Source organism: Macaca nemestrina, chromosome 2, assembly GCF_043159975.1.
Source record: "Macaca nemestrina isolate mMacNem1 chromosome 2, mMacNem.hap1, whole genome shotgun sequence".
Taxonomy (NCBI): domain Eukaryota; kingdom Metazoa; phylum Chordata; class Mammalia; order Primates; family Cercopithecidae; genus Macaca; species Macaca nemestrina.
The window spans coordinates 63,073,202-63,096,550 of NC_092126.1; the positions used below are offsets into that span (position 1 = coordinate 63,073,202).

The window sequence follows — 23,349 nt, forward strand, 5'->3', positions numbered from 1 at the left end:
CTGTGGTCTGTACAAAAGAAGCCTGAAACATCTTGTCATACCAGAAAGCAAGGAAGCTATTGAAATCAGTCAAAAGAACATAGGAGCCAACTGGCCAAAGATGAGACAATTTGAGCATTATAGAGAATAACCACGATGGGTTGAAACACACAGAAAATGTTAAAATCTACAAGTTTATAATGATAACATCAATGACAACAAAAAAGAAATTTACTGGGCATGCTAGGAAACCAACTTATTTGAAAATTGGCAAATAGGAAAATCCGCATTTGTTACCATTCCCCACAGGGTAACCTAATGGTTGAGGAGGCAAACAAAGTCTTTCATAGGAGAATTCTAGCTAATAAATGTGGAAGGAATGATAGAATTACAATGTTACTATTTCACAACCCCCAATGAAAAATAGGTCTAAACAACTATCATTAATGGCAGCTAAAGACATTAAGGTAAAAAACCCAGTGGGAAACTATATGATAGATGAATCAGGTTTCTAATACCTGAACACACTGATCAAATCTTAACATCACTAAAAGAGAGACAAGCAGACATATGTGCCTCCTGATTTAATGCAACAGGAAGTGCACAGCATCGCCTAAGGCTCTAAATCCAATAACCAGTCTAGAGGAAACACAGGATAAATGAACATATTAATTGTAATCAAGGCTGGGCATGGTGGCTTGTGCCTTTATTCCCAGCACTTTGGGTGGCTGAGGTGGGCAGAGTTCAAAACCAGCCCAGGCAACAAAGTGAGACCCTGTCTCTACAACAAACAAACAAAAAAAATTAGCTAGGCGTGGTAGCAGACGCCTGTGGTCCCAGCTACTTGGGAGGCTGAAGTGGGAGGATCGTTTGAGCTTGGGAGGGCAAGACTACCGTGAGCCGTGACTGTGCCACTGCACTCTAGCCTGGGTGATAAAGTGAGAACATGTCTTGAAAAAATAAATACATAAATAAGTAAATAAAAATAAATAAATAAATGCAATCATACCACAAAGATGTAATCAGTCAAATACAGAATGTGGGAAATTCAACAGAATAACCTGGTTCCTTTAACAAATAAATTGTAAGTAAATAAATAAGAAGAAGTTGTTTCAGATTTTAAAAGACTTGAGGCAAATTAACTAAATGCAATGTGGGGCTTTATTTCCTGATAAAAACAAACCAACTAGAAAAATATATTTAGAAAATAACTGGAGAAATGTGATTTGTTACTGTAGAAAGACGTTAGGAAAAGACTGGGGAAATGTGAATGTTACTATGGTAATGTTAAAATGAAAATAGTTCTTATCTTTCAGACTGTTTAAAAAGAACTTAAAAAACAATTCCAGAACTAGTGGTGAAGAAAAAGACATGAATATTTTTGCTCACCTCTTCAAGGCGTAGGAGGAATGACTGTAAAGAGGGGAGTAGTCTGATATCAAGTGTTTCAAAGGAGCTAGAGTTTTTTAGGGAAGAGGAGGTTATAATGGTCTAGAATCAGCAAGGAGGAGTAAGGAAGACATCTAACCAGATCCGGTGATATGCAGCGCATCAAAGAAAAACACCTCTACTTGAGAAGGCTGGAGGAAAAACACTGCTCTCAGTAGTCAGCTGCTTTTTGTTTGTTTGTTTTGAGACGGAGTCTCGCACTGTCTCCTGGGCTGGAGTGCTATAGCGTGATCTCCGGCTCACTGCAACCTCCGCGTCCCAGGTTCAAGCTGGAACTCTTCCGCCTCAGCCTCCTGAGTAGCTGGGATTACAGGCGTGTGCCACCACACTCGGCTACTTTTTTTGTATTTTTAGTACAGACGGCGTTTCACCGTGTAAGCCAGGATGGCCTCAATCTCCTGACCTCATGATCCGCCTGCCTTGGCCTCCCAAAGTGCTGGGATTACAGGCGTGAGCTACCGTGCCAGGCCAGTAGTCAGCTGTTGTTAATTAGCACAAGAATGCTTTTAGTGAAAGGGCTGAGCTTTGTCTGCAAGGCCACAGCTATATGACTGCAGGTTGTGTACTGCACAACTCTGGGTCTATGTGAATGGTGCCCTCTGGAATTGAACAGGCCGCTGACTGCAGGTGGTGTCTTCAAATTTCCTAGGCCTACAACTACACATATGAAGCCCCATGTAGCAGGCGGCTGTAGAATTTTTAGGTCTCCTTTCAGGATGGAGAGAAAGGAGCTACCTCATAGACCCCCAGGCTCTGATTTCAAACAGAAACTTGAATCTAGTCCCTTGTCTCACTTCAAGTATTAATACTTTCAGTTTCCTTAGCCAGCAGGAGCAACTTTCCTCACTGCCTTTCCCTGCCTGCTTCTGGACCTGGAGTAGGTCTGAGACTCCACACTGCATTTTTGTTCTGTTTCTGGTCCACAGAGATCTTTATCTTGTTTTTGAGGTCAGATGAGTCTTTTATATATCTACATATTTAAATCTTTTGGTGCCAAAAGTATGTCTCTTTCTTCCATGTATGAATTAACACCATTTTTGTGAGAAGTCTGAGCTCCCAGAGATTTTGTTTTTTAAAGATCCAAAATGCCATCTTCTAGAAACAGTTTAAAGCTAATAGAATGATATAAAAATGTTAAAGTGAAGTTATATGTTAGTTTCTTTATAGCAACATGCTATCTAGTCAAACTGCTTGCAAACTTTCCTCAACAAACAGGTTTAAGAAAATTCAACATTTAAAAATCCAATTGTATAGGCCTCTAACATTATTAAAATTATAGATAGATTTCTTAAGATCCATATTTGCCTAAAGGCTCACATGGGGGAGTGTCCCTTTCTGTGAATCTGGTACACCTGAACCAAACCAGAATAAAGCATCCTAGCCACAATAACAAAACTAAAGACACTCTAGTAATTGCTGTTATAGTTTCAAAACTATGGCAAATTCCACATCAGAAATGTTATGTGTTGAATTTTATTTTACTTTATTTTATTTTTTATTTTTTGAGACAGAGTCTCACTCTGTCGCCCAGGTTGGAGTGCAATGGCTTTGATCTCGGCCCACTGCAACCTCCGCCTCCAGGGTTCAAGAGATTCTCCTGCCTCAGCCTTCTGAGTAGCTGGGACTACAGGCGCGAGCCACCACACCCAGCTAATTTTTTGTATTTTTAGTAGAGACGAGGTTTCACTATGTTGGCCAGGCTGGTCTTAACTCCTGACCTTGTGATCCACCTGCCTCGGCCCCCCAAAGTGCTGGGATTACAGGCATGAGCCATCACGCCCGGCCTCTGCTGAATTTTAAAATACACCAATTACTCTGTTCAATTCAGCGCAGCTCCAGGATTAATCTCTCCTGATATTCGCATCACCTAATTCTTCTATGTGATCACAATATTTAGACTCCTCAGATTGACATAAGTCTAAACATTCTGTTTGCACATTTGCAAAACACTCATTTAATCCTATACATAGCTATAATCATAATCATAGCAATAGCTATCATTTATTTTTGTTTTACATATATTATCTCATTTCATCTTCAAAATTACTCTATTATTAGCTCTTATTTTTACAAGACATAAAGTGTCCTGTAAGAATTACACACCTTTGAACTTTGATGACTATTAAAAGCCAAATTTGTATCCCATCCTAAAGTTAGAGTGGCAGGAAAGAAATTGGGACACTAGAAATGCCTCATCCTTTGCACCCGCAGGCTTTCCCTCCTAGGCACTTCCTTCTAACAAAGACATCAACAGATCTCTTTTGGAAAGAATTATCCACTGGGCTGCTTCCTGGAGGCAAGAGGCAGATTAAGAAACTTTTTCACTACAGGCTATTGTGTCCCACAAAAGCTGAGGTCCAGGGAGACCGTAGGGCAAGTAGGTCTACTGTAGGAAAACTGCACCAGCAGGTCAAGCTGTAGATTTAACAATCATGACTCAACATGATCTCTGGTTTCTGAGTTAATGAAACACGGATAAACCAAAAGCCAACAAAGCCTCTAAGGAAACTGTAAAATTCTAAATTGGGCAAACAAAAACAATTGTGATTGTTTAGTCTCACTGAAATCCTGTGACTCCACCTTGCAACAAAAGTGGGCTGTTACAAAGTACAGCCCTCAGAAAGGGAATCCTCCCAAATGTCCGGGGAGATCTTCCCAGAAAGGCAAACTGGAGTTAACAAACTGACCAAGCAACTACTTTGTTGCTAAAAAAGTTCTCAGGATATTCTTGGGGTAAAACCAAAGAAAATGACTGGAGGCGAGCCTCAATCAATTTATAGGTTTATTTTGCCAAGGTTGGGGATGTGCCCAGGAAAAAGGAACACAAAATCACAGGAACATCTGTGATCCATACTTTTTCCAAAAAAGGGTTTGGAGAGCTTCATTATTTAAAGAGAAAAAAAAGTGGGCAGGAGGGGAAAAGGGAAAGAGAGAAGAGAAGAGAAGAGAAGAGAAGAGAAGAGAAGAGAAGAGAAGAGAAGAGAAGAGAAGAGAAGAGGGAGGGTATGGTCACATTCTTGTGAGGCTTTGATTAGAGCTCACTGAATCCACATGTTGCAAATGAAAAGAGGTACAGGGATAGTCAACTACGTATTCCCCTTGCAGTGAATCTGAATTTTTACAAAAGATAAACACAGAGTAGAAGAAGCAGTGAAATATGCATTGTCTCCGGTGAGCAGAGGGATGACTTCTAGTCTTGTCTTTCTCCCATACCTGTGAAGATAAGCTGTTAATTTACATTGTTAGGGTGAAACTCAACAGAACTCTGTTGTAGGGTAAAGATCTTGGGGCCTACAGGGAATTTACTTGTGAGCATATTGCAAGGGAAGTCCTCTGGGGAGGTATGTGTTCTATCTTTGTAGCTATCTACTTAGGAACAAAATGAGAGGCAGTTTTGCATGACTCAGTTCTCAAGCTTACCCTTTCCCTTTGACATAATGAGTTTGGGGTCTCAAGATTTTTATTTTCCTTTCACACTCACCAGCTGGATTTTAGCTATAAATGGGTAATCACTGTGTGTTGTTTTCCTTTCTTCCCTTTTCCAAATTGTTTTCATTGCAGCCACCCTCTTTTCCTTTAGCCATTGTAAACTGGGAATATGGAGAGTGGGAGGGGAGGGGAGGGGAGAAGAATTAAAATACATATTTATGTATAGTTTTCCAAACCAGAGAGTTGGAGCTGGATGCAATAACCGTAGAGTCTAGGTTATCTTTTTTTAGAAAGGGGATGGGTTTGTTTTCAATCACATATGAAATAGCTGCATGATAAATTAGTATATTTCTGAGTCATATATATGAGTAGCTTGAATATATATCCATATATATGAATAAAGGAAGTTTGTAAGGTGACTCCCAATGATCCCTGCCTCCTGGTATTCACACCCTTGAGCAAATCTCTCTATTTAGTGTAGTTTGGACCTAATAGCTTGCTTCTAGTAAATAGAATATGGCAAAAGTGATGAGACGTCACTTCTGAGCTCAGGTTATAAAAAACTGTGACTTATGTCTTGCTTGCACTCTCTCTGGACCTTCTTGCTTGCTCTGCTGAAGCAAACCACCAAGTTGTGAGCTGCCCTATGAAGAGGCCACATACAAAGAACTGAAGGAGACCTCCAGTCAATAGTCAAGAAAACACTGAGGCCCGCAGGTGTAAATGACACTGATGAACGGAATCTTGCCAACCATCATGTCAGTGAGCTTGAAAGCAAATCTTTCCCCAGTTGAGCCTTCAGATAAGACTAAAGTCCCGGCCAACACCTTGTTTGCAGCCTTGTGAGACTGAAACAGGGGACCCAGCTAAGCTATGCCTGGATTCCTGACTCACAGAAAATGAGAGATAATAATTGTTGCTGTTTAAGCCACTATGTTTAGGGTTATTCATTATGCAACAATAAGTAACTAATACACTATAGCTGCTAAACCGCTCAAGGATAGACTACAGCATATATCTATCTATCATTTTTTGTCTGCCCAGAATCAAATGACATCTTTTCTCATAAATATACATTGATTTTCCTTTAGGAAAACATTCCTTCCACTATTCTCAGTGACTGGCTAGATGGGATTGACTCATTTTCCCCTGCCTCTCCCTAAGTAAATACACTTGACTCAGGCTCAGCATATGAAATCCAAGGCTGAGGTTTCTCCTGGAATTACTAGGGGAAAAAAAGCACTCTTTCTGCTGAACTTGAAGTTGGTAGAATGTCAGTCTGGAACTACCAAGGCCACAAAATAGAGCCTTTCTGAAAACTAAGACAATTGCAGAGAAAAGAAGAGTCAAGGAAGAGAAAGAGATGAAGTCCTCTTGGCATTATTTAAGCCTCTGAACCAATAATGCCTCTCAAGTCAGTCTATCTCTTAACTTCACATGAATCAATAAATTTCCTTTTTTTCCTTTATTTTTCACTTTAAATCAATTACAGCTGAATTGATGAAAAAAAAATTTCAAGGTAATAATTTAGGGGGTCCATAAAACCAAGGACCAAATCTGTCTTGTTCACTACTGTATTCCTCATTGGTTAGCCCAATGCCTGGCAAGTAGGGATCACTCAATAGATATCCATTGAATGAGTGAATAAAATCATTCTAAAAAGAAACAGTGAATAGGCCTAACTTAGCAAAAATGCAGTCAAATGTTTTATAATATGGAGAAAGTAAAACCTCTTTAAAAAATAAAAATAATGTTCTAGTTCAAAACTTTAAAAAAGTATTTATAAATATTATTTTAAACACAAAGATAATTTAGATTAGATAAGCCATTTAAGCATTTCAATGGTTCATCTTATTTCACATAAAAATCCTCTCATCACTAGGATAATTTCTTTTTATTATGAAAGAAGAATTCCTCTTTCTAGATATAGTCTTATGTTGGGGCATATCTGTAATTAAGGCTAGAACTTTTTAGCACTACTATATTAGCTATAAATATAATATTATACCCCAATTAGTTGATTAGAACTCACAATGGATTCTATGTCATATCCAGAATATTATAATGGTTTAGATCTCAGGTTAATTAGAAGAAATATATATTAAATCATCATCTGGATCCTAAATCCTTCTTAAAGGAAACACAGAAGATGGAGGGCATGTCAAATCACACTGTGGAGATAGAATCAGCCCAGTCCAGACTGAGAAACTCTACCAGATAACTTGGTTCTTCAACAAACAAACTGCAGGGCAGGAAATAGAGATAGAAGGGGACTCTACAGACGAAAAAAGACTCAAAAAATATATCAGCCAATTGCAATATCTAAAATTGGATCCTGATTCAAACAAAGTTTTGTGGCATGTAGGAAACAATTGGACATTTAAACACTTTGTGGATATTTGATCATGTTAAGAAATTGTTATTTTATATGATATGATAATGGTAGTGTGGTTATGTTAAAACAGAGTCCTTATCTTTTAGTTATATATACTAAAATATTTACAAATGAAATACAACGTTTGAATTTGGGGAACAAGGAAAGTAGACAGGACATGGACCGGGCAGGCTTAAGCATGAATTGGTGATTACTGGGGCCGGGTGATGAGCACATGGGGATTCAATATACTACTCTGTGTGTGTTTTAAATTATCTAAATAAAAAGTTTTATAATTTTAAAATAAATAAGCAGAATAAAGAAAAAGTATAATATACCTAATTATTAGTAATCTAGTGACAATATTATCCAAATTTTAAAATCTGGATATGTGGGCTAACAGAATATTTGAATAGACCTGCCTATGCTTCTAAATTTTTATAGTAATAATATGAATTATGAATACTGAAGATAGAGGCAATTGATACAGGCAAAAGGAAGAAGACGAAGGTCGAATCCTTCTTTTTCAGAGGATTTCTATTGACACATTGCACTTTGATCTTCTCCTTGTACCTTTCTTCAACTAATTATTAATATATTAAGGGCAAGGCACTGGGCTAGAGGCCCTGAAAGAGAGACAAAGATGAGCCATGAGGATACTTGTGCCCTCCCACTGATGACTTTTGACCTATAAAACATCTCTCTACTTCCCATTGCCACATTCCAACCTCCTTGTATTTATCTACAAAATATTTCACTTCAAAATTTTCTTCTGATGGGATTGAGGATACACTATTATGGCACTATGGCATACTGAATATTTTAAGCTAAAGGAATTTGATAAAACAAGAGCAGCAGGAGGTCAGTCTGACCTTCCCCAACTCTTCTTCTCTCACACAGGTCATAAAACCTAGAAAGGATTTTCTGACCTTTTCCTAAAGCAGGTCATAAGACTCTCATGTGAGAGGTACCCTCCCTATACCCAGAGGAAAGTTATATCCTTATTTCTGAAGACACAGGGACACAGAGAAGAATCTAAACATGCAGGTCTTGCTAAATTTTCCCTAGCTTATTACCACTAGATCATACCTTTTTTGGCCTACTGCGTATCGCCACAACTGTATACTCTTCATCAAACGTAGCGTAAAAGCACACAGGCTTAACTGTTTCTTCAGATCTACATTTCCTCAGGAAGGCTCTGGTGTCATGTAAAACTTACATTAAATCAGTTTATATGCTTTTTTCTTGTTAATATGCCTTTTGTTATAGGGACCTCAGTCATGAGCCTAGGATGGGTAGAGATATTTTTCTTCCCCTATACTTCTTAATTCCTAATAAGAACTTCCTATACCATTTTCCCATTTTGACTCTCCTTAGGTAATTCTTAAAATAAATTAAAAAAAAAAAAAAATCAGGTTAAATAAGTTCATCCAATTACAAATAAGTAAAACAATTAACCCTGTCAGTAACTAGCAGATTAGGCCTGCCTTGGATTCAGCTCCAGGAGTCAAATCCAACATGCTCCTATTTGTTACAGCTTTTTCCTCAACATTTCCTCAATGTTTCCAATTTCACCGTATTTGTACTAAATGCATAACCGAGTAGCTTTGGCATTCAGGTTCTATATCTGTGAAAGGTTTTTATGTCAGAGAAAGTGACTAATGGCATAGTTAAAATATTTCTAATGTGACTGAATTTTTATAAGCTTGACTAAATATAATTAATGAAAATAATTCCATATTCTGTACAGTTAACTAATATGAAAAGAAGCAGGTTTAATCAACCTTGGAACATAATCATACCTGCATGGCCCTTCTTTTAGTTAATGTTACTTGAAAATTTTTCCACTCCCAATGTTGTTCCACCACATGTGCAAAAACAACATGTCCATTTCCACAGGCTCCAGCAATCTGAGTGCCATCAATAGACCACGCAATATTAAATATGCTGCCAGTGTTGGGTTTTTCTAATGCATATGACCACTGGGGGAGAAAAAACAAGAAAAAAATGGACTTACTGAAAAAAATTTTTAGGAAGTTTTAAATCAGGCACATGACAACATATTAAGATCATTTTTAAAAGAATGTCAGTTCTGTAATTATTAAAATATTTTTCTTACTAAAATTACAGTGTACTGAATGGAAAACACAGATGTAATTGTTAAAGTCCACAGTAGAACATCGTGATAAAACACCGTATGAAATATCTCAAGAACTATAAAAAACCCACATCATTTCAATGTTTACTATTCCTTTTCAGTAATAATACTTAATAGGTAAACACAAAGATTCTGTAGAAAAAACAAAGACATCTTATTATTCATTCTTAATATATAGTCTCCACATCTAAAAAAAATCTCATTACAATATTTTAAGAATGTCACAAAAAAATTGAAACTCAACACACAATGTAACTAAAATAGCTCTGACACACATCCTAAATCATGAAATTACATGAAATTGGATTTCTTTCTTTTCTTTTCTTTTCTTTTAACGGACTGCAGTAAGTATAACGTCCCCTAGAACCTATCTATCTATTTGAGAAAGTTATTTAGAGATATCAATAAGCATTAAATAGGACAAAAGAGATTCTTGTGTGTGTGTGTATAAGTAAGACATAAGAAAAAAAGCAAACTTTTTAATACATGGTATTATATGCACTTGTTTCATTTTTCAGATGCAACATATGTTATTTGCTAGGATGATTAATTTGACTAAACTTATATACATATTCTCTTTCCATTTCTCCAGCCTTACAGCGTATAATCACAGTCTTGATTTTGTTGTTGTTGTTGCTCTTGGCTGGATATAGATAGATAGATAGATAGATAGATAGATAGATAGATAGATAGATAGATATAATTTGTTTGTTTGTTTTACTTTTTTTTTTTTTCCAGAAATACTCATTATTAGCTACAGGCTCACTTTGACAACAAATCTGGGGGAATGGAAAAATATAAAGATTTACTAATTGATACTATTACAAAACAAGAATTTAAAATTCCTAATAAAAGTTCATACATAACAAAAACATACTGAAAGGCTCTTTGACCCCTTGCTGACACTCTTTTACAACTCTCCCCACCCTCCAGCTTTAGAGCCACTAACTGTTGCTTTAATGGCTTCAGTAAAGGCCTAATAATAAAGTTATCAAGGAGAAGATAATGAACAAACCATAACCTTTGCTTCATCAGCAGTATGAAAATACTAGAAACTTCCTTTTCAAAAATTAAGAAGAATCAATTAAAAAAAGAATACGTATAATGTTTGAAGTCATCTTTTGAAAATAACTGTAAGACTGGGAACTTCAAAGATACTAATAACCTGCTTTGGGCGATAAAATGAAATTAATTCATTTGTGTTTGACAAAAAAGAATTATGAAACACTACATGAATACTATTTTACATAAAGATTAAAAGTGGTTGGTAATGACAAACGAGTCTTGATTTATTAACATATAGGCTTATGGCATATCTCTCTTTCTAAATCTAGTCTATCCTCATGGTGTAGAAGAAACAGAGATCTTAGTTTAATTTCTATTTTAAAATCATACATTCATATAACACTCCTTCCTTAACCATGGGGATAAGTCCCAGGATCCCCAGTGGAAGCCTGACACTATGGATAGTACTAAACCCTATGCATCCTATGTTTTTGTCTATATATACACACCTATGTTGAAGTTTAATTTATAAATTAGGGAAAGTAAGAGATTAACAATGTCTAATAATACAATAGAACAATTATAAAAATATACTATAGTAGAAGTTACGTGAGTGTGATCTCTATGTCTGGAAATTCCATTTCGGACTGCAGTTGACAGAGGGTAACTGAACTCACAGAAAAAGAAACTGTGAAAAAGGGAGGACTACCGAATTTAAAGTATGGTTTTAAAACACTGGAAGAACCAAATCAGCCAGAAAGAAATGTCTTACTAAAATTAAACAGAAGTATTTATCTAAGAACTTACAGATGCATGATCCTAAGAGGAGAAAATGAAATGTTTAGATAATAGTATATCATCATCCCATATTCAACTGATTTCCTTTACAGTCCACACGAACCAACAAAAATAAAATCTGCAACATGCAACTTATCCCTGAAAACACATCTCAAGGAATACAGATTGAGTATCCTTTACCTGAAATGCATGGGGGCCAGAAGCAAATTTTGGATTTCTTCAGATTTTGAAATATTTGCATATTCATAAGAAGATATATTGAGAATGAGACCCAAATCTAAACACAAAATTCATTTATGTTTCATATATATGTTATACACATAGCATAAAGGTAATTATATATATATTTCTTATACATAGCATAAAGGCAATTATACATATATTTCTTATAATTTTGTGCATGAAACAAAGTTTTGCAGATGTTTTGGTTGTGGCCTGTCACATGAGGTCAAGTGTTGGAATTTTCTACTGGTGGCATCATGTTGGTGCTCAAAAAGTTTTGGATTTTGGAGTATTTTGGCTAGGTACTTTACTCTTTTTGTGACAGTTGTGAATGGGAGTTCATTTGTGATTTGGCTCTCTGCTTGTCTGTTGTTGGTGTATAGGAATGCTAGTGATTTTTGCACATTGATTTTGTATCCTGAGACTCGGCTGAAGTTGATTATCAACTTAAGAAGCTTTTGGGCTGAGATGACAGGGTTTTCTAGATATATAATGGGATCATATCATCTGCAAACAGGGATAGTTTGACTTCCTCTCTTCCTATCTGAGTACCCTTATTTTTTTTTTCCTTGCCTGATTGCTCTGGCCAGAACTTCCAATATTGTATTGAATAGGAGTGGTGAGAGAGGGCATCCTTGTTCTGTGCCGGTTTTCAAGGTGAATGCTTCCAGCTTTTGCCCTTTCAGTGTGATATTGGCTGTAAGTTTGTCATATATGGCTCTTATTTTGAGGTATTCTTTCAACACCTAGTTTATTGAGAGTTTTTAACATGAACGGATGTTGAATTTTATCGGAAGCCTTTTCTGCATCTGAGATAATCGTGTGGTTTTTGTCTTCAGTTCTGTTTATGTAATGAATCACATTTATTGATTCGTGTATGTTGAATCAGCCTTGCATCTGGGGATGAAGCCTACTTGATCATGGTGGATAAGCTTTTTGATGTGCTACTGGATTCACTTTGCCAGTATTTTGTTGAGGATTATTGCATTGATGTTCATCGAAGATATTGGTCTGAAGTTTTCTTTTTTTGTCATATCTCTGCCAGGTTTTGGTATCAGGATGATGCGGACCTCATAGAATGAGTTGGGGAGGAGTGTCTCCTTTTTAATTTTTGGAATAGTTCCAGTATGTCTCCCCAATTTTAGTAACTATTAAAGACTTATTCTCTGCTGATGAAGTTTCGATTATATTGTTTTATTACTAATCTAAAACAGAGAGAAATAATTTTATTTTTTAATCTTTTATTTTGAGTTCGGGGTACATGTACAGGTTTGTTATATAGGTAACCTTGTATCATGGGGGTTTGTTATCATTAATGGGTACTGGGCTTAATACCTTGGTGATGAAATTTTAATTTTTAATGCTTACATTTAAAATAATTTTTAAATTGTAAATTAAAAAATTTTTAATGTAAGAATTTAATTTAACTTTACTATCACGATATTGTTATACAGGTTGAGCATTCCTAATCTGAAAAATTCAAAAGCCAAAATACTCCAAAATCCAAAATGTTTGACCTAGAGAACACAGTAGAAGCAGGAACGTCATTCTCTAACCTTCTTTCACCCCTCTCCCAAGGCAGGTCAGTACCTTCCCTGTACTGGGAAGAAAGGAACATCCTTATCTCTAAAGACACAGGGATGCAGAGAGGAATAATCTGAACAGAAAGGCTTTGCTACATTTCCCCCAGTTTTTTAGCATTAGATCATAACCTCTCTGTCCAATCATACTTTTGTATGACAGTTCATTTGTAATAAAACCTAAGCATAAAAATACACAGGTTTCCCTGTTTCTTGGAGTGGGGGTCGGGGGGGCGGGTCTTCATTTCTGAAGGCTTCCATGTTATGTAAAGTTTGTATTAAATAAAATTGTATGCTTTTTTTTGTTGTTGTTAATCTGTCTTTCGTTATTTATAGGGTCCTCATCCATAAACCTAAGATGGGAAGAGACATACTTTTTCTCCCCTATACTGTTACTTATCTTATCGTTTTCTTTGACCAGACTATCTCTTACTTTAAGATGTTACTTAAAGTGTGCAAGCCAGCAGCATCTATATCACGTGTGAGCTTATTAGAAATGTAAATTCATGGACCCTACCCCAAGCTATTGAATCTGAATCTCTGGAGAGGAGAGACAGGAAGCTTTTAACAAGCTCTTGAGATAATTCTTATGCACATAAAGTTAGGATACTTGTTATCAATGCTAGCTGCACATTATTATCATCTTAGAAACTTTTAAAAAAGAGAGCCAAAACCCTAGCTCTGATCCAACCAATTAAATCCAGAATCTCCTGGGGGTAGGTCTGGATGTGTGTTTAAAAGTTCTCTAGGTGATTTTAATAAAGAGCCATTGTTTCAAGAGAAGAGCAAAATTTGTAATTTAGTTTATCATTAGCAGCTGGCTCTCTGACAGTACCTTACCAACTCATCTGCTAACTATTAAGACAATTATACAACCTTGTCTTAGCGTCTAAACCAGCTTCTCCTAGGTATGTGTACATTTGGCTTGTTATATTCATAAACTAATTTTTTTCTTTTGCACTTTTTATTTCTTTGAATTTCAAACATAAACTTAAGTAGGAATAATAATACAAAGCAGTGGTTTTCAAACTTTAGTGTGCATCAGAGTTACCTAGAAGGATTGTTAAAATGGATTCCTGGGCCCGACCCCAGAGTGTCTGATTTAGTGGATGTGGGCTGGGGTCAAAAAATTTGCATTTCTAACAAGCTCCCAGAGGGTCCTGAAGCTACTGGGCCAGTGACCACACTTTGAGAATGACTGGCATAATAGACCCCCATTTACCTGTTACCCAGTTTCCAACAATTATCAACTAATGGCTAATTCTCATCTCCTCTGTACCACCATCCACTTCTCCATGACCCAGATTATTTAAAGCAAATCCCTATCATATCATTTCATCAATAAATATTTCAGCACATAGTAGTCCCTTCTTATCCACAGGGATAGGTTCCAAGACCCCCAGTGGAGGCCTGAAACCACAGATAGTTCTGTACTGTCTATATAACACTATGAACAGATTTGTTTTTCCTCCTTCACAATTTCATGGATAGAAGATTCATTTTTACCATAGATGTTAGTAACCTCGGCATACCATCTTTTTCTAATTGAGAACTTTCACCTTTTCACTTAAAGGAAGCACTTTATGGATTCTCTGTGGCACACTGAATTGCTAGCATCCTTACTCTTGTGCTTTGGGGCCATTATTAAGAAAACTAAGGGTTACTTGAACACACGCCCTGAAATACTGTGACAGTTGATCTGACAACTAAGCCAGCTACTAAGTAACTTATGGGTGGGTAGTGTATACAGAGTGGATATACTGGACAAAGGGATGACTCATGTCCTGGGAAAACGAAGTAGGATGGCTTGAGATTTCATCATGCTGCTCAGAACAGTGTGCAATATAAAACTTATGCATTTTTTATTTCTAGAATTTCCCTTTAATATTTTCAGATCATGGTTGCCTATAGGTAACCGAAAAATCATGAAAGCAAAGCCACAGACAAGGAGGAACTACTATATATCACTAAAAAGACAAAAGGCTTTTTAAACCCAACTTCAATACCATCATTAAGTCACTGTTCAAAATTTCCCAATTGCCATTTTTTTTCCAATTTGTTTCCAGTTTGTGTCAATCAAGATGCAAATAAGGTACAACCACTATGTTTGATGGGTAAGATCTATATATTCTCCTTCCACATCTTTTTACCCTTGTAAATTTTTTTTTTTTTTTTTTTTTTTGAGACAATGTCTTGCTCTTTCATCCATGCTGGAGTACAGTGATGCAATAGCTTACTCTAGCCTCAATCTCCAGGCTCAAGTGATCCTCCCACCTCAGCATCCTGAGTAGCTGGAACCACAGGTGCATGCCAAGACATCGGGATTTTTATTTTTAGTAGAGATGAGGTTTATGTTGTACAGGCTGCTTTTGAACTCTTGAGCTCAAGTGATCCTCCTGCTTTGGCCTCCAAAAGTGCTGGGATTACAGGCATAAGCCACCATGCCTGACCTCCCTTTGTAATTTTGTGGTTGTTGAAGAAACTGGGTCGTATGTCCTATAAAATTTCCCAGTCTGGATTTTGGCTTCTGCATTCTCATGGTGTTATTTAACATTTCCTCTGTCCCCTTTATTTCCTGTAAATTAGTAGTTAGATTTAGAGTCTTGATCAGATTCAGGTTCCATATTTTTGGCAAGAAAACTTCATAGGTGATGTTGTATACTGTTGCAATTTGTTTAGTGAGGTATTTAAGTTAGGTTTTGTGTGGCACAGTGAGGAACATTCATGGAAAGATTAGGTTTACTACTCATAGGTCTAAGCGAGAAGGCAGAGCCAATGGGAAGGTGTGGGGTGTTATCAAGAACATGAACGCTCGACCAGCAGATGGGGAGCAAGAGAGACAGAGTGAGACCTTCGGGTGGAAGCTTTTATTGGTGTGCAGGGTGTTACCTAGGTGGGTTTCCCCTGGCGACCCCTAGGTGGGGTTGATTGGAGGGAGCACAATGATAAGCACAGGAACTTGGGGATTACATTATCAGGTTCCTAACACTTAAAAGTAGAAGGTGATCAAACAGTTCAGGGTACGGGGCCTTATCTATCTAGAGGATAAAATGCTAACTAGATGGAGACTATCTCAAAATAGATGGGTCAAAAGTCAGGGACAAGACAACAAAATGGATGCTGGGACAGCATTACATGAATAAGAGTAATGACATGTACTTCCAGTAGGAAGCAATTAACATCTGTTGCCTCTCTTCTTACGCTTTTAGTAAATGACGATCATTGCCTACATCTACTAATTCAGTAGGGTTGCAAAATGGGTAATCTTCTAATCTTTTCTTCACTTACTAACTGCAATAGTTTTAGAAAAAGAAGTATCTTCTCATCACCTATTTGGTTACCCTGGGGTATATATATCAAAGGCAGGATAAATTCTTTATTATTTCCAGTTAGTTGCCATCATGTGTTGCTTAATGAAGGGGATGCATTCTGAGAAATGGGCTATTAGGCGATTTCATCATGTGAACATCGTAGTGTGTACTTACACAAATATAGATAATATAGCACCTAGACTATATGGTATAGCCTGTTGCTCCTAGGCTACAAACCTATCAAGCGCCTTACTGTACTGAATACTATAGGAAACTGTCACACAATGATAGTAGTAGACCTAAACATACCTAAACACAAAAAAAGGTATAATAAAATACAGCATTAAAACATAAAAAATGGTATACCTGTATATGACACTTACACGAATGGAGCTTGCAGGCTTGGAAGTTGTTCTGGGTGAGTCAGAGAGTGAATGGTGAGTGAATGTGAAGGCCTGAAACACTACTGCATACTACTATCAATTTTATAAACACTGTATACTTAGGCTACTAAATTCATTGAAAAGTATTTTTCTTTCTTCAATAACAAATTAACTTCAGCTTACTATAACTTTTTTGCTTTATAAACCTCTTAATTTTTTAAACTTTTTGACTCTTGTAGTAACACTAAGCTTAAAATAAAACATGTTGGGACAGCTGTAAAAATATATTTTCTTTATATCCTTATTCTTTATGTTTTTTTCTATCTTTAAAATTTTTTGTTTTGTTTTTTACTTTTTAAACTTTCTTGTTAAAAACTAAGATATAAACACACACATTAGCGTAGGCCTACACAGGGTCAGAATCATTAATACCACTGTCTTCCACCTCTACACCTTGCCCAATGAAAGGTCTTCAGGGGCAATAGCATGCATGAAGCTGTCATTCCTTATGATAACAATGTCTTCTTCTGCAATACCTCCTGAAGGACCTATGTGAGGCTGTATTACAGTTAACTTCTTTTTTAAATTGGAGTACACACTAAAATAACAATAAAAAGGATAATATAAGAAATATATAAACCAGTACCACAGTCATCTATTATCATTACCAAGTATTACGTACTGTACATAATTGTACATGCTGTACTTTAATATGGCTGACAGCGCAGTGGTATGTTTACACAAGCATCAACACAAACACATAAGTAATGTGTTGTACTATGATACTAGGATGGCTATGGCATCACTAGGCAATAGGAATTTTTCAACTCCATTATAATCTTATGGGACCACTGTCATGCATGCAGTCTGTCACTGACCAAAATGTTATTATGTGGTACATAATTGTATCACTTTTCAAAAATATAAATTTGAATAGTGACCAGATACTTGATGATACTTAAAAATTGCTGTTAATTGTTTTCAGATTTAATAATGGTATTGAGGTTAGGTTAACAATAGACTTTGTGTTTAAAATATTTGGTGACAGAATGATAGGATGCCAGGGATTTGCCTAAGTGGGTGGTGGTACAGATGAGATATGTTATTAGTTGATAATTGTTGGAAGTTGAGTAATGGGTAAATAGCGGTTCGTTATAGCAGTTGGTATATACACCTTTGATGTGTTTCAATAAATAGAATGCTCAAATTGGCTCAATTTTTTTTTTTTTTTTTTGAGACAGAGTCTCGCTCTGTCGCCCAGGCTGGAATGCAGTGGCACGATCTCGGCTTACTGCAACCTCTGCCTCCTGGCTTCAAGCAATTCTCCTGCCTCAGCCTCCAGAGTAGCTGGGACTACAGGCACCTGCCACCACGCCCAGCTAATTTTTGTATTTTTAGTAGAGACGGGGCTTCACCACATTGGCCAGGCTGGTCTTGATCTACTGACCTTGTGATCCGCCCGCCTCGGCATCCCAAAGTGCTGGGATTACAGGCGTGAGCTACTGTGCCCATTTCAAATTGCCTCACTTTTAGCCAGTCAGATCTCTTTCAACTTGGGTGTTTTTTTTTTTTTTTTTTTAGTCTTCTTGACAGACTCTTACAGCTTTTTTTTTTTAGACATTTACCTTGTTTCCTAGTATGATAAAATATCCAGATTCATATTTTAGATTTCCTGACTTACACGGGGAATTCTCAGTGGAGCACTGGTTCATGTTATAAAAATGTGGAAAATATTATTTAAAGAATGCCCACAAGTGCTTAGATACTATTACTGAGTTGATCATTGCTTTTCTAGGTCTTTTTAGTGGACAGAAATAGGTAATTTTTTCAACATAAAAAACAAACTCTAATGCTTTCCATTCCAATCCAGGAACTATCGGATTTCTACTTACCCTCTCCAATCTTACCTCAGGATCTCCTTTAATTAGCTGGAAAAATCCTAATTCTTTTTTTTTTTTTTTTTTTTTTTTTTTGAGATAGAGTTTCAATTCACTATGTTTTTCAGGCTGATTTGTCAAACTCGGTTCGGCAAAAAAAAAAATCCCAATTCTTTCTTTTTTCTTTTTTTGAGACGGAGTCTTGCTCTGTCACCCAGGCTTGAGTGCAGTGGCACAATCTTGGCTCACTGCAACCTTTGCCTCCCAGGTTCTCCTGCCTCAGCCTCCTGAGTAGCTGGGACTATAGGCACCCGTCACCACACCTGGATAATTTCTGTATTTTTAGTAGAGATGGGGTTTTGCCATGTTGGCCAGGCTGGTCTCAAACTCCTGACCTCAGGTGATCCACCCACCTCAGCTTCCCAAAGTGCTGGGATTACAGGCATGGGCCGCCACCCCCGGCCCCTAAAAATCCCGATTCTTAAGACACCAATATAGATACTCAGAATAACACTATTAATACCACAAACACATGATTATAAAAGAGTTTAAAACTTCTTTTTGCATTCTATTTTTCCCTTAGGCCAATTTTCTTTTAAGCAACAACTTTGTCTGAAGGTAGGGCAGTCTTGAAAAAGTGTGAGGCTGACCAATTTGGTTTTTAGCTCTGGGCAAATATCACTGGCATTTCCTCACATATCCAGTACCTTGAGGGTGTTCTACAACTAGCCAAAATCTCTCCATAAAGGGCCATCTCCTGGGCAAAAATATTCTATACCTCTCTTCACATGCTCTGAAGTCTGCTCTCAGCTAGCCAAGTTACTTAGAAAAGGACCTAATAAAAATAAGTTTAATGTGTTACTCCCATGATACTATTATATTTTAAGAAACAATTTCTTAAAGCAATAAAGCTAGTGAGGGAATTTTTTTATCAGTAAGAAGGTGAAATCCTTCCCAAGTTATCTACTACCTACATGACTCATTGCTAACATTGGCCCTAAAATGCAGTTACAAAGATATAGTTTATATCTTTGCAGGTATATCTGCAGTGTTCTATTACTGCTGTAACAAATTACCACAAATGTAGAGGCTTAGAAAAACATAAATTGATTATCTTGCAGTTCTCTAAGTCAAAAACCCAACATGAGTTTCACTGAGCTAAAATCAAGGTGCTAACAGAGCTGCATTCCTTTCTGGAGGCTCTGGGAGAAGGTCCATTTCCTTGATCATTCAGATTGTGGGCAGAACTGTTTCTTGCAGTTGTATGACTGAGGTCCCCATTTCCTTGCTGGCCATTCATAGCTTCTAGAGGCCACCTGCATTCCTTGGTTTGCAGTCCACTTCCTTCGCCTTTAAAGCCAGCAACAGCAGGTGGAGCTGCTCTTACTTTGAATCTGTCCTTCTTCGTCCACTAACCCCCAGCTAGGAAAGGTTCTCTGCTTTTAAGAATTAATGTGATTATATTGGATGACTGGATAATCCAGGATAATTTACCATCTAGAGGTCCCTACCCTTAATCACATCTGCAACGTTCCTTTTGCCATATTCAGTAACATATTCGAAGGTTCTGGAGATTAGCACATGGATATCTTCGGAGGCCCATTATTCAGCCAGTCATTAAGTTACATTAGGAAGAACATAGCAGTTAATTTGGGGATTGTAAAAGCATATTCCTTTTTTTCTAAAGATTCATATTTAGATATGAGCATAAACACATAAAATGATATTTTTACTACTTTTTTTTCTTTTTTTTTTTTGAGACAGGTTCTCACTCTGTCACCATGCTAGAGTGCAGTGGCGCGATCATAGCTTACTGCAGCCTCAATCTCCTGGGCTCAGGCAATCCTCCCACTTCAGCCTCGTGAGTAGCTACAACTACAGGCACTTGCCACCACACCTGGCTAATGCTTTTTTGGTATTTTTTGTAGAGATGGGGGTCTCACCATGTTGCCCAGGCTGATCTTGAACTGGGCTCAATCTGCCTGCCTTGGCCTCCTAAAGTCTTACCACTTTTTAAATGTAGTTTGCGATTTGTGGTTTTGGCTTTCAAGGACTTATTAACAATGATTTAAAAAAAAAAAAAAACCTAAACAGTATTTTGACTATGTGACCACGTTGCCACCAAGTGGTGGTAGGAACTTGGCATGTGGCACTGGATTATTAAAGATACCCAAAAGAAAACATTTTAAGTTATTGAAGAAGTTGCTTTTAAAAAGAAAAAAATAAGAAAAGAAAAAAATAACTTCTTTTTTTCTTTTAAAAAGAAAAAAATAACCAAAATAGGTACACTTACCCCAACCTGCCTAGACACAACTCATTAGACCAGGCATGTGTACCAAACCTAAGCTGAGTCAGTGATCCCTTCCCTGAGGGAGTGCTTAAAATTGGAATTAAGAATCTTGTCTCAGTCTGACTGCTCTCTCAAATAAAAAAACGTATACTTCAGAGTTGTTAACACTGAAGTTGTTAACACTTCCCAGCACATAAACTGAGGGGGGTAAAAAAGGTCAATCCACTGGAATAGAAAAAAAGGACCTGGATATACAGACAGAAGCGACAAAAGACACAAAGAAAACAGGCACTTTCTGTGTTCTCCTAGCACTCCAGTTCCTGTTTCCTGAGGTCTGGCTATATCCTTTCCCTGGCTTCTAGAAGATATCCCTGTATCCTTATAACCAAATCTCCTTTTTACTTAATGGTTTCTTCTACTTTCTTCAACTAAAAGAAAACATAGAGTAAGTTTGAAGTCATAAGATCAGCCATACTTCTCCAGCACTGCTTGTGTTTTTCTCACTTCCGGCAGTGAGAAAAGGCTGCAGTGTTGCCTCTTCCTATATAATAACTTCATATTAAAAAACAAAGAAACAATCAATACACTAATACTTATAAGAAGAAGCAAGCAGGATGTCCAATGCCCATAGAAAAGGTATCATAGAATCGTGGAGTTGAAAAGAGAGAGGTAATCATTTAGCTTAGACAATTTATTTTGTAGATGAGAAATGTAAAGACCAAGAAGAGGCCTTTGACTTTGTAAATTCACCGCTGGAGCCTTGACTCCAGGCTCTACAAACATACTAATGCTACTCTTACATTAAAACAAAATAAGCAATCATGTTAAACAGCACAATATAGGGAATAACAATTCAGAACGTTTTATAAAGTATTGATAGATCAAAAAATGATACATTCCTTTGAGCGAAGAGACTATTTTTTTCCTTCTGTATTCTGTCAAATTGCTTAGGCATGCAGGTTATTTCTCAACAGGGAAATAAATATTTAAACTAAAAAACATGACTTGACTATAGAGACTTTTAAAAGTATCTCCTCAATGTCAACCTCACCCTTATCTTTACTATTCCTGTATAAATATATTACATTGAAAGGATCCTCAAAAGGATAATCTTTCGCTCTTTCTGCCATCTTGGAGCCTGTGGAGGCCTGCAGGGAACAGGATGTCTAAAAGGGAAATAGGTTGGAAGGCTGTGGTACAAGATCATGTTTGCTTGCTCTAAGTGGGGTCTCCAGAACCAAAGGGAGTACACAGCTCTTCCTGAAGTTGAAGATGTTTATGCTAGAGATGAAACTGAATTCTATTTGGGCAAGAGATATGCTTATGTATATAAAACAAAGAACAACATAGTGACTCCTGGTGGCAAACCAAACAAACTAGAGTAATCCGTGGAAAGATAATTTGGGCCCATGGAAACAGTAGCATGGTTTGTGCCAAAATCCAAAGAAATCTTCCTGCTAAGGCCACTGGACACAGAATCTGTGTGATGCTGTACCCCTCAAGGATTTAAGCTAACGAAAAGTAAATAAAAGTGGATTTGTGTTCTTGGGGGGAAAAAAAGCATAAACTTTGGCCAAGTTCAAGAAATTCAATTCATAAAATTGTACATTTACAAAGTAAGTTTAAGTGGAAGAGAAAATAGATGCAAAGTTTCTTACATTCATTTAGGGCACATTAACTGATGTTTAGGAGCAGTTACTGCAGATGGTAAGTCATTGCAATTATTTTAATTGAAAAGATGAACAGGTAGATACCTTTTTATTATAATGCCTAACCGAATATTCAAGGACAGAGAAAATGAGAATCACAAAAAGTATCTCTTACACAAGCAATAGCACCACCTGCTGATAAATAAAAGCAACAATGTCAGCTAATTAAAAATGAGGCCAAGTACTTCATATATTTAGATCTTTCCCCTTGGACACTATTGTTTAATACAGCATAATTCATTAATATATTGTATAATTTATTTATTTATAATAACTATGTTAATTTGAACATCTGTGCCCTTACAATTGGAATCAAGCATTTCTTAAAAATCAAAGGTAAAAATAAAATTTATCATGTAATATAGAAAACATTATGGTACTATGACTTTTAATTTTTATCCCAAAGGTAATTCATTTGTACCATATTTATTTTACTTACCATCCAGTAACGTACATTTAGTTTCTATATTTGTTTTTATGTTCCCTGATCATCTCACTTAAAATAATGCCATCTCCTTTGCCCAGCTTAATTTTTATAGCACTCATTACCGTTTAAAATATGTTACTTTTGCTTGTTTATAGTCTTTCATCCGATGGAATAAAACCTTTCAACAACACAGAATTTATTTATGGATTTTATTTGACAACTAGGGCAAGTGCCTGGCATCTAACAGACTCTCAATAAATGTTTGTAAAAGAATTGATAAATATGAAAATAAATGAGCAAATTAATATGCAATGCACTTTTATACTTCCCTGAAGTAATAGCTATGTCAAAAGTTTCA

General features: G+C 36.7%; 1 protein-coding gene and 1 pseudogene across 8 annotated transcripts in view; one reads left to right on the forward strand and one right to left on the reverse strand.

Annotated features, from left to right (window-relative positions):
• The window catches only part of LOC105488529 (intraflagellar transport 80), a 186,634-nt gene that overhangs the window by 52,766 nt on the left and 110,519 nt on the right, over positions 1-23,349 (reverse strand). For 7 of the 8 annotated variants that reach the window (XM_071091184.1, XM_071091185.1, XM_071091179.1 and 4 more), the window contains one exon: positions 9,034-9,213. The exons of the other annotated variant lie outside the window; for it this stretch is intronic. In XM_071091184.1, coding sequence (XP_070947285.1) covers positions 9,034-9,213 — 180 coding nt within the window. The remainder of the gene's footprint in view (positions 1-9,033; positions 9,214-23,349) is intronic. 8 annotated transcript variants of the gene reach the window in all.
• Positions 16,693-22,365, forward strand: LOC139360807 (large ribosomal subunit protein eL33 pseudogene; annotated as a pseudogene).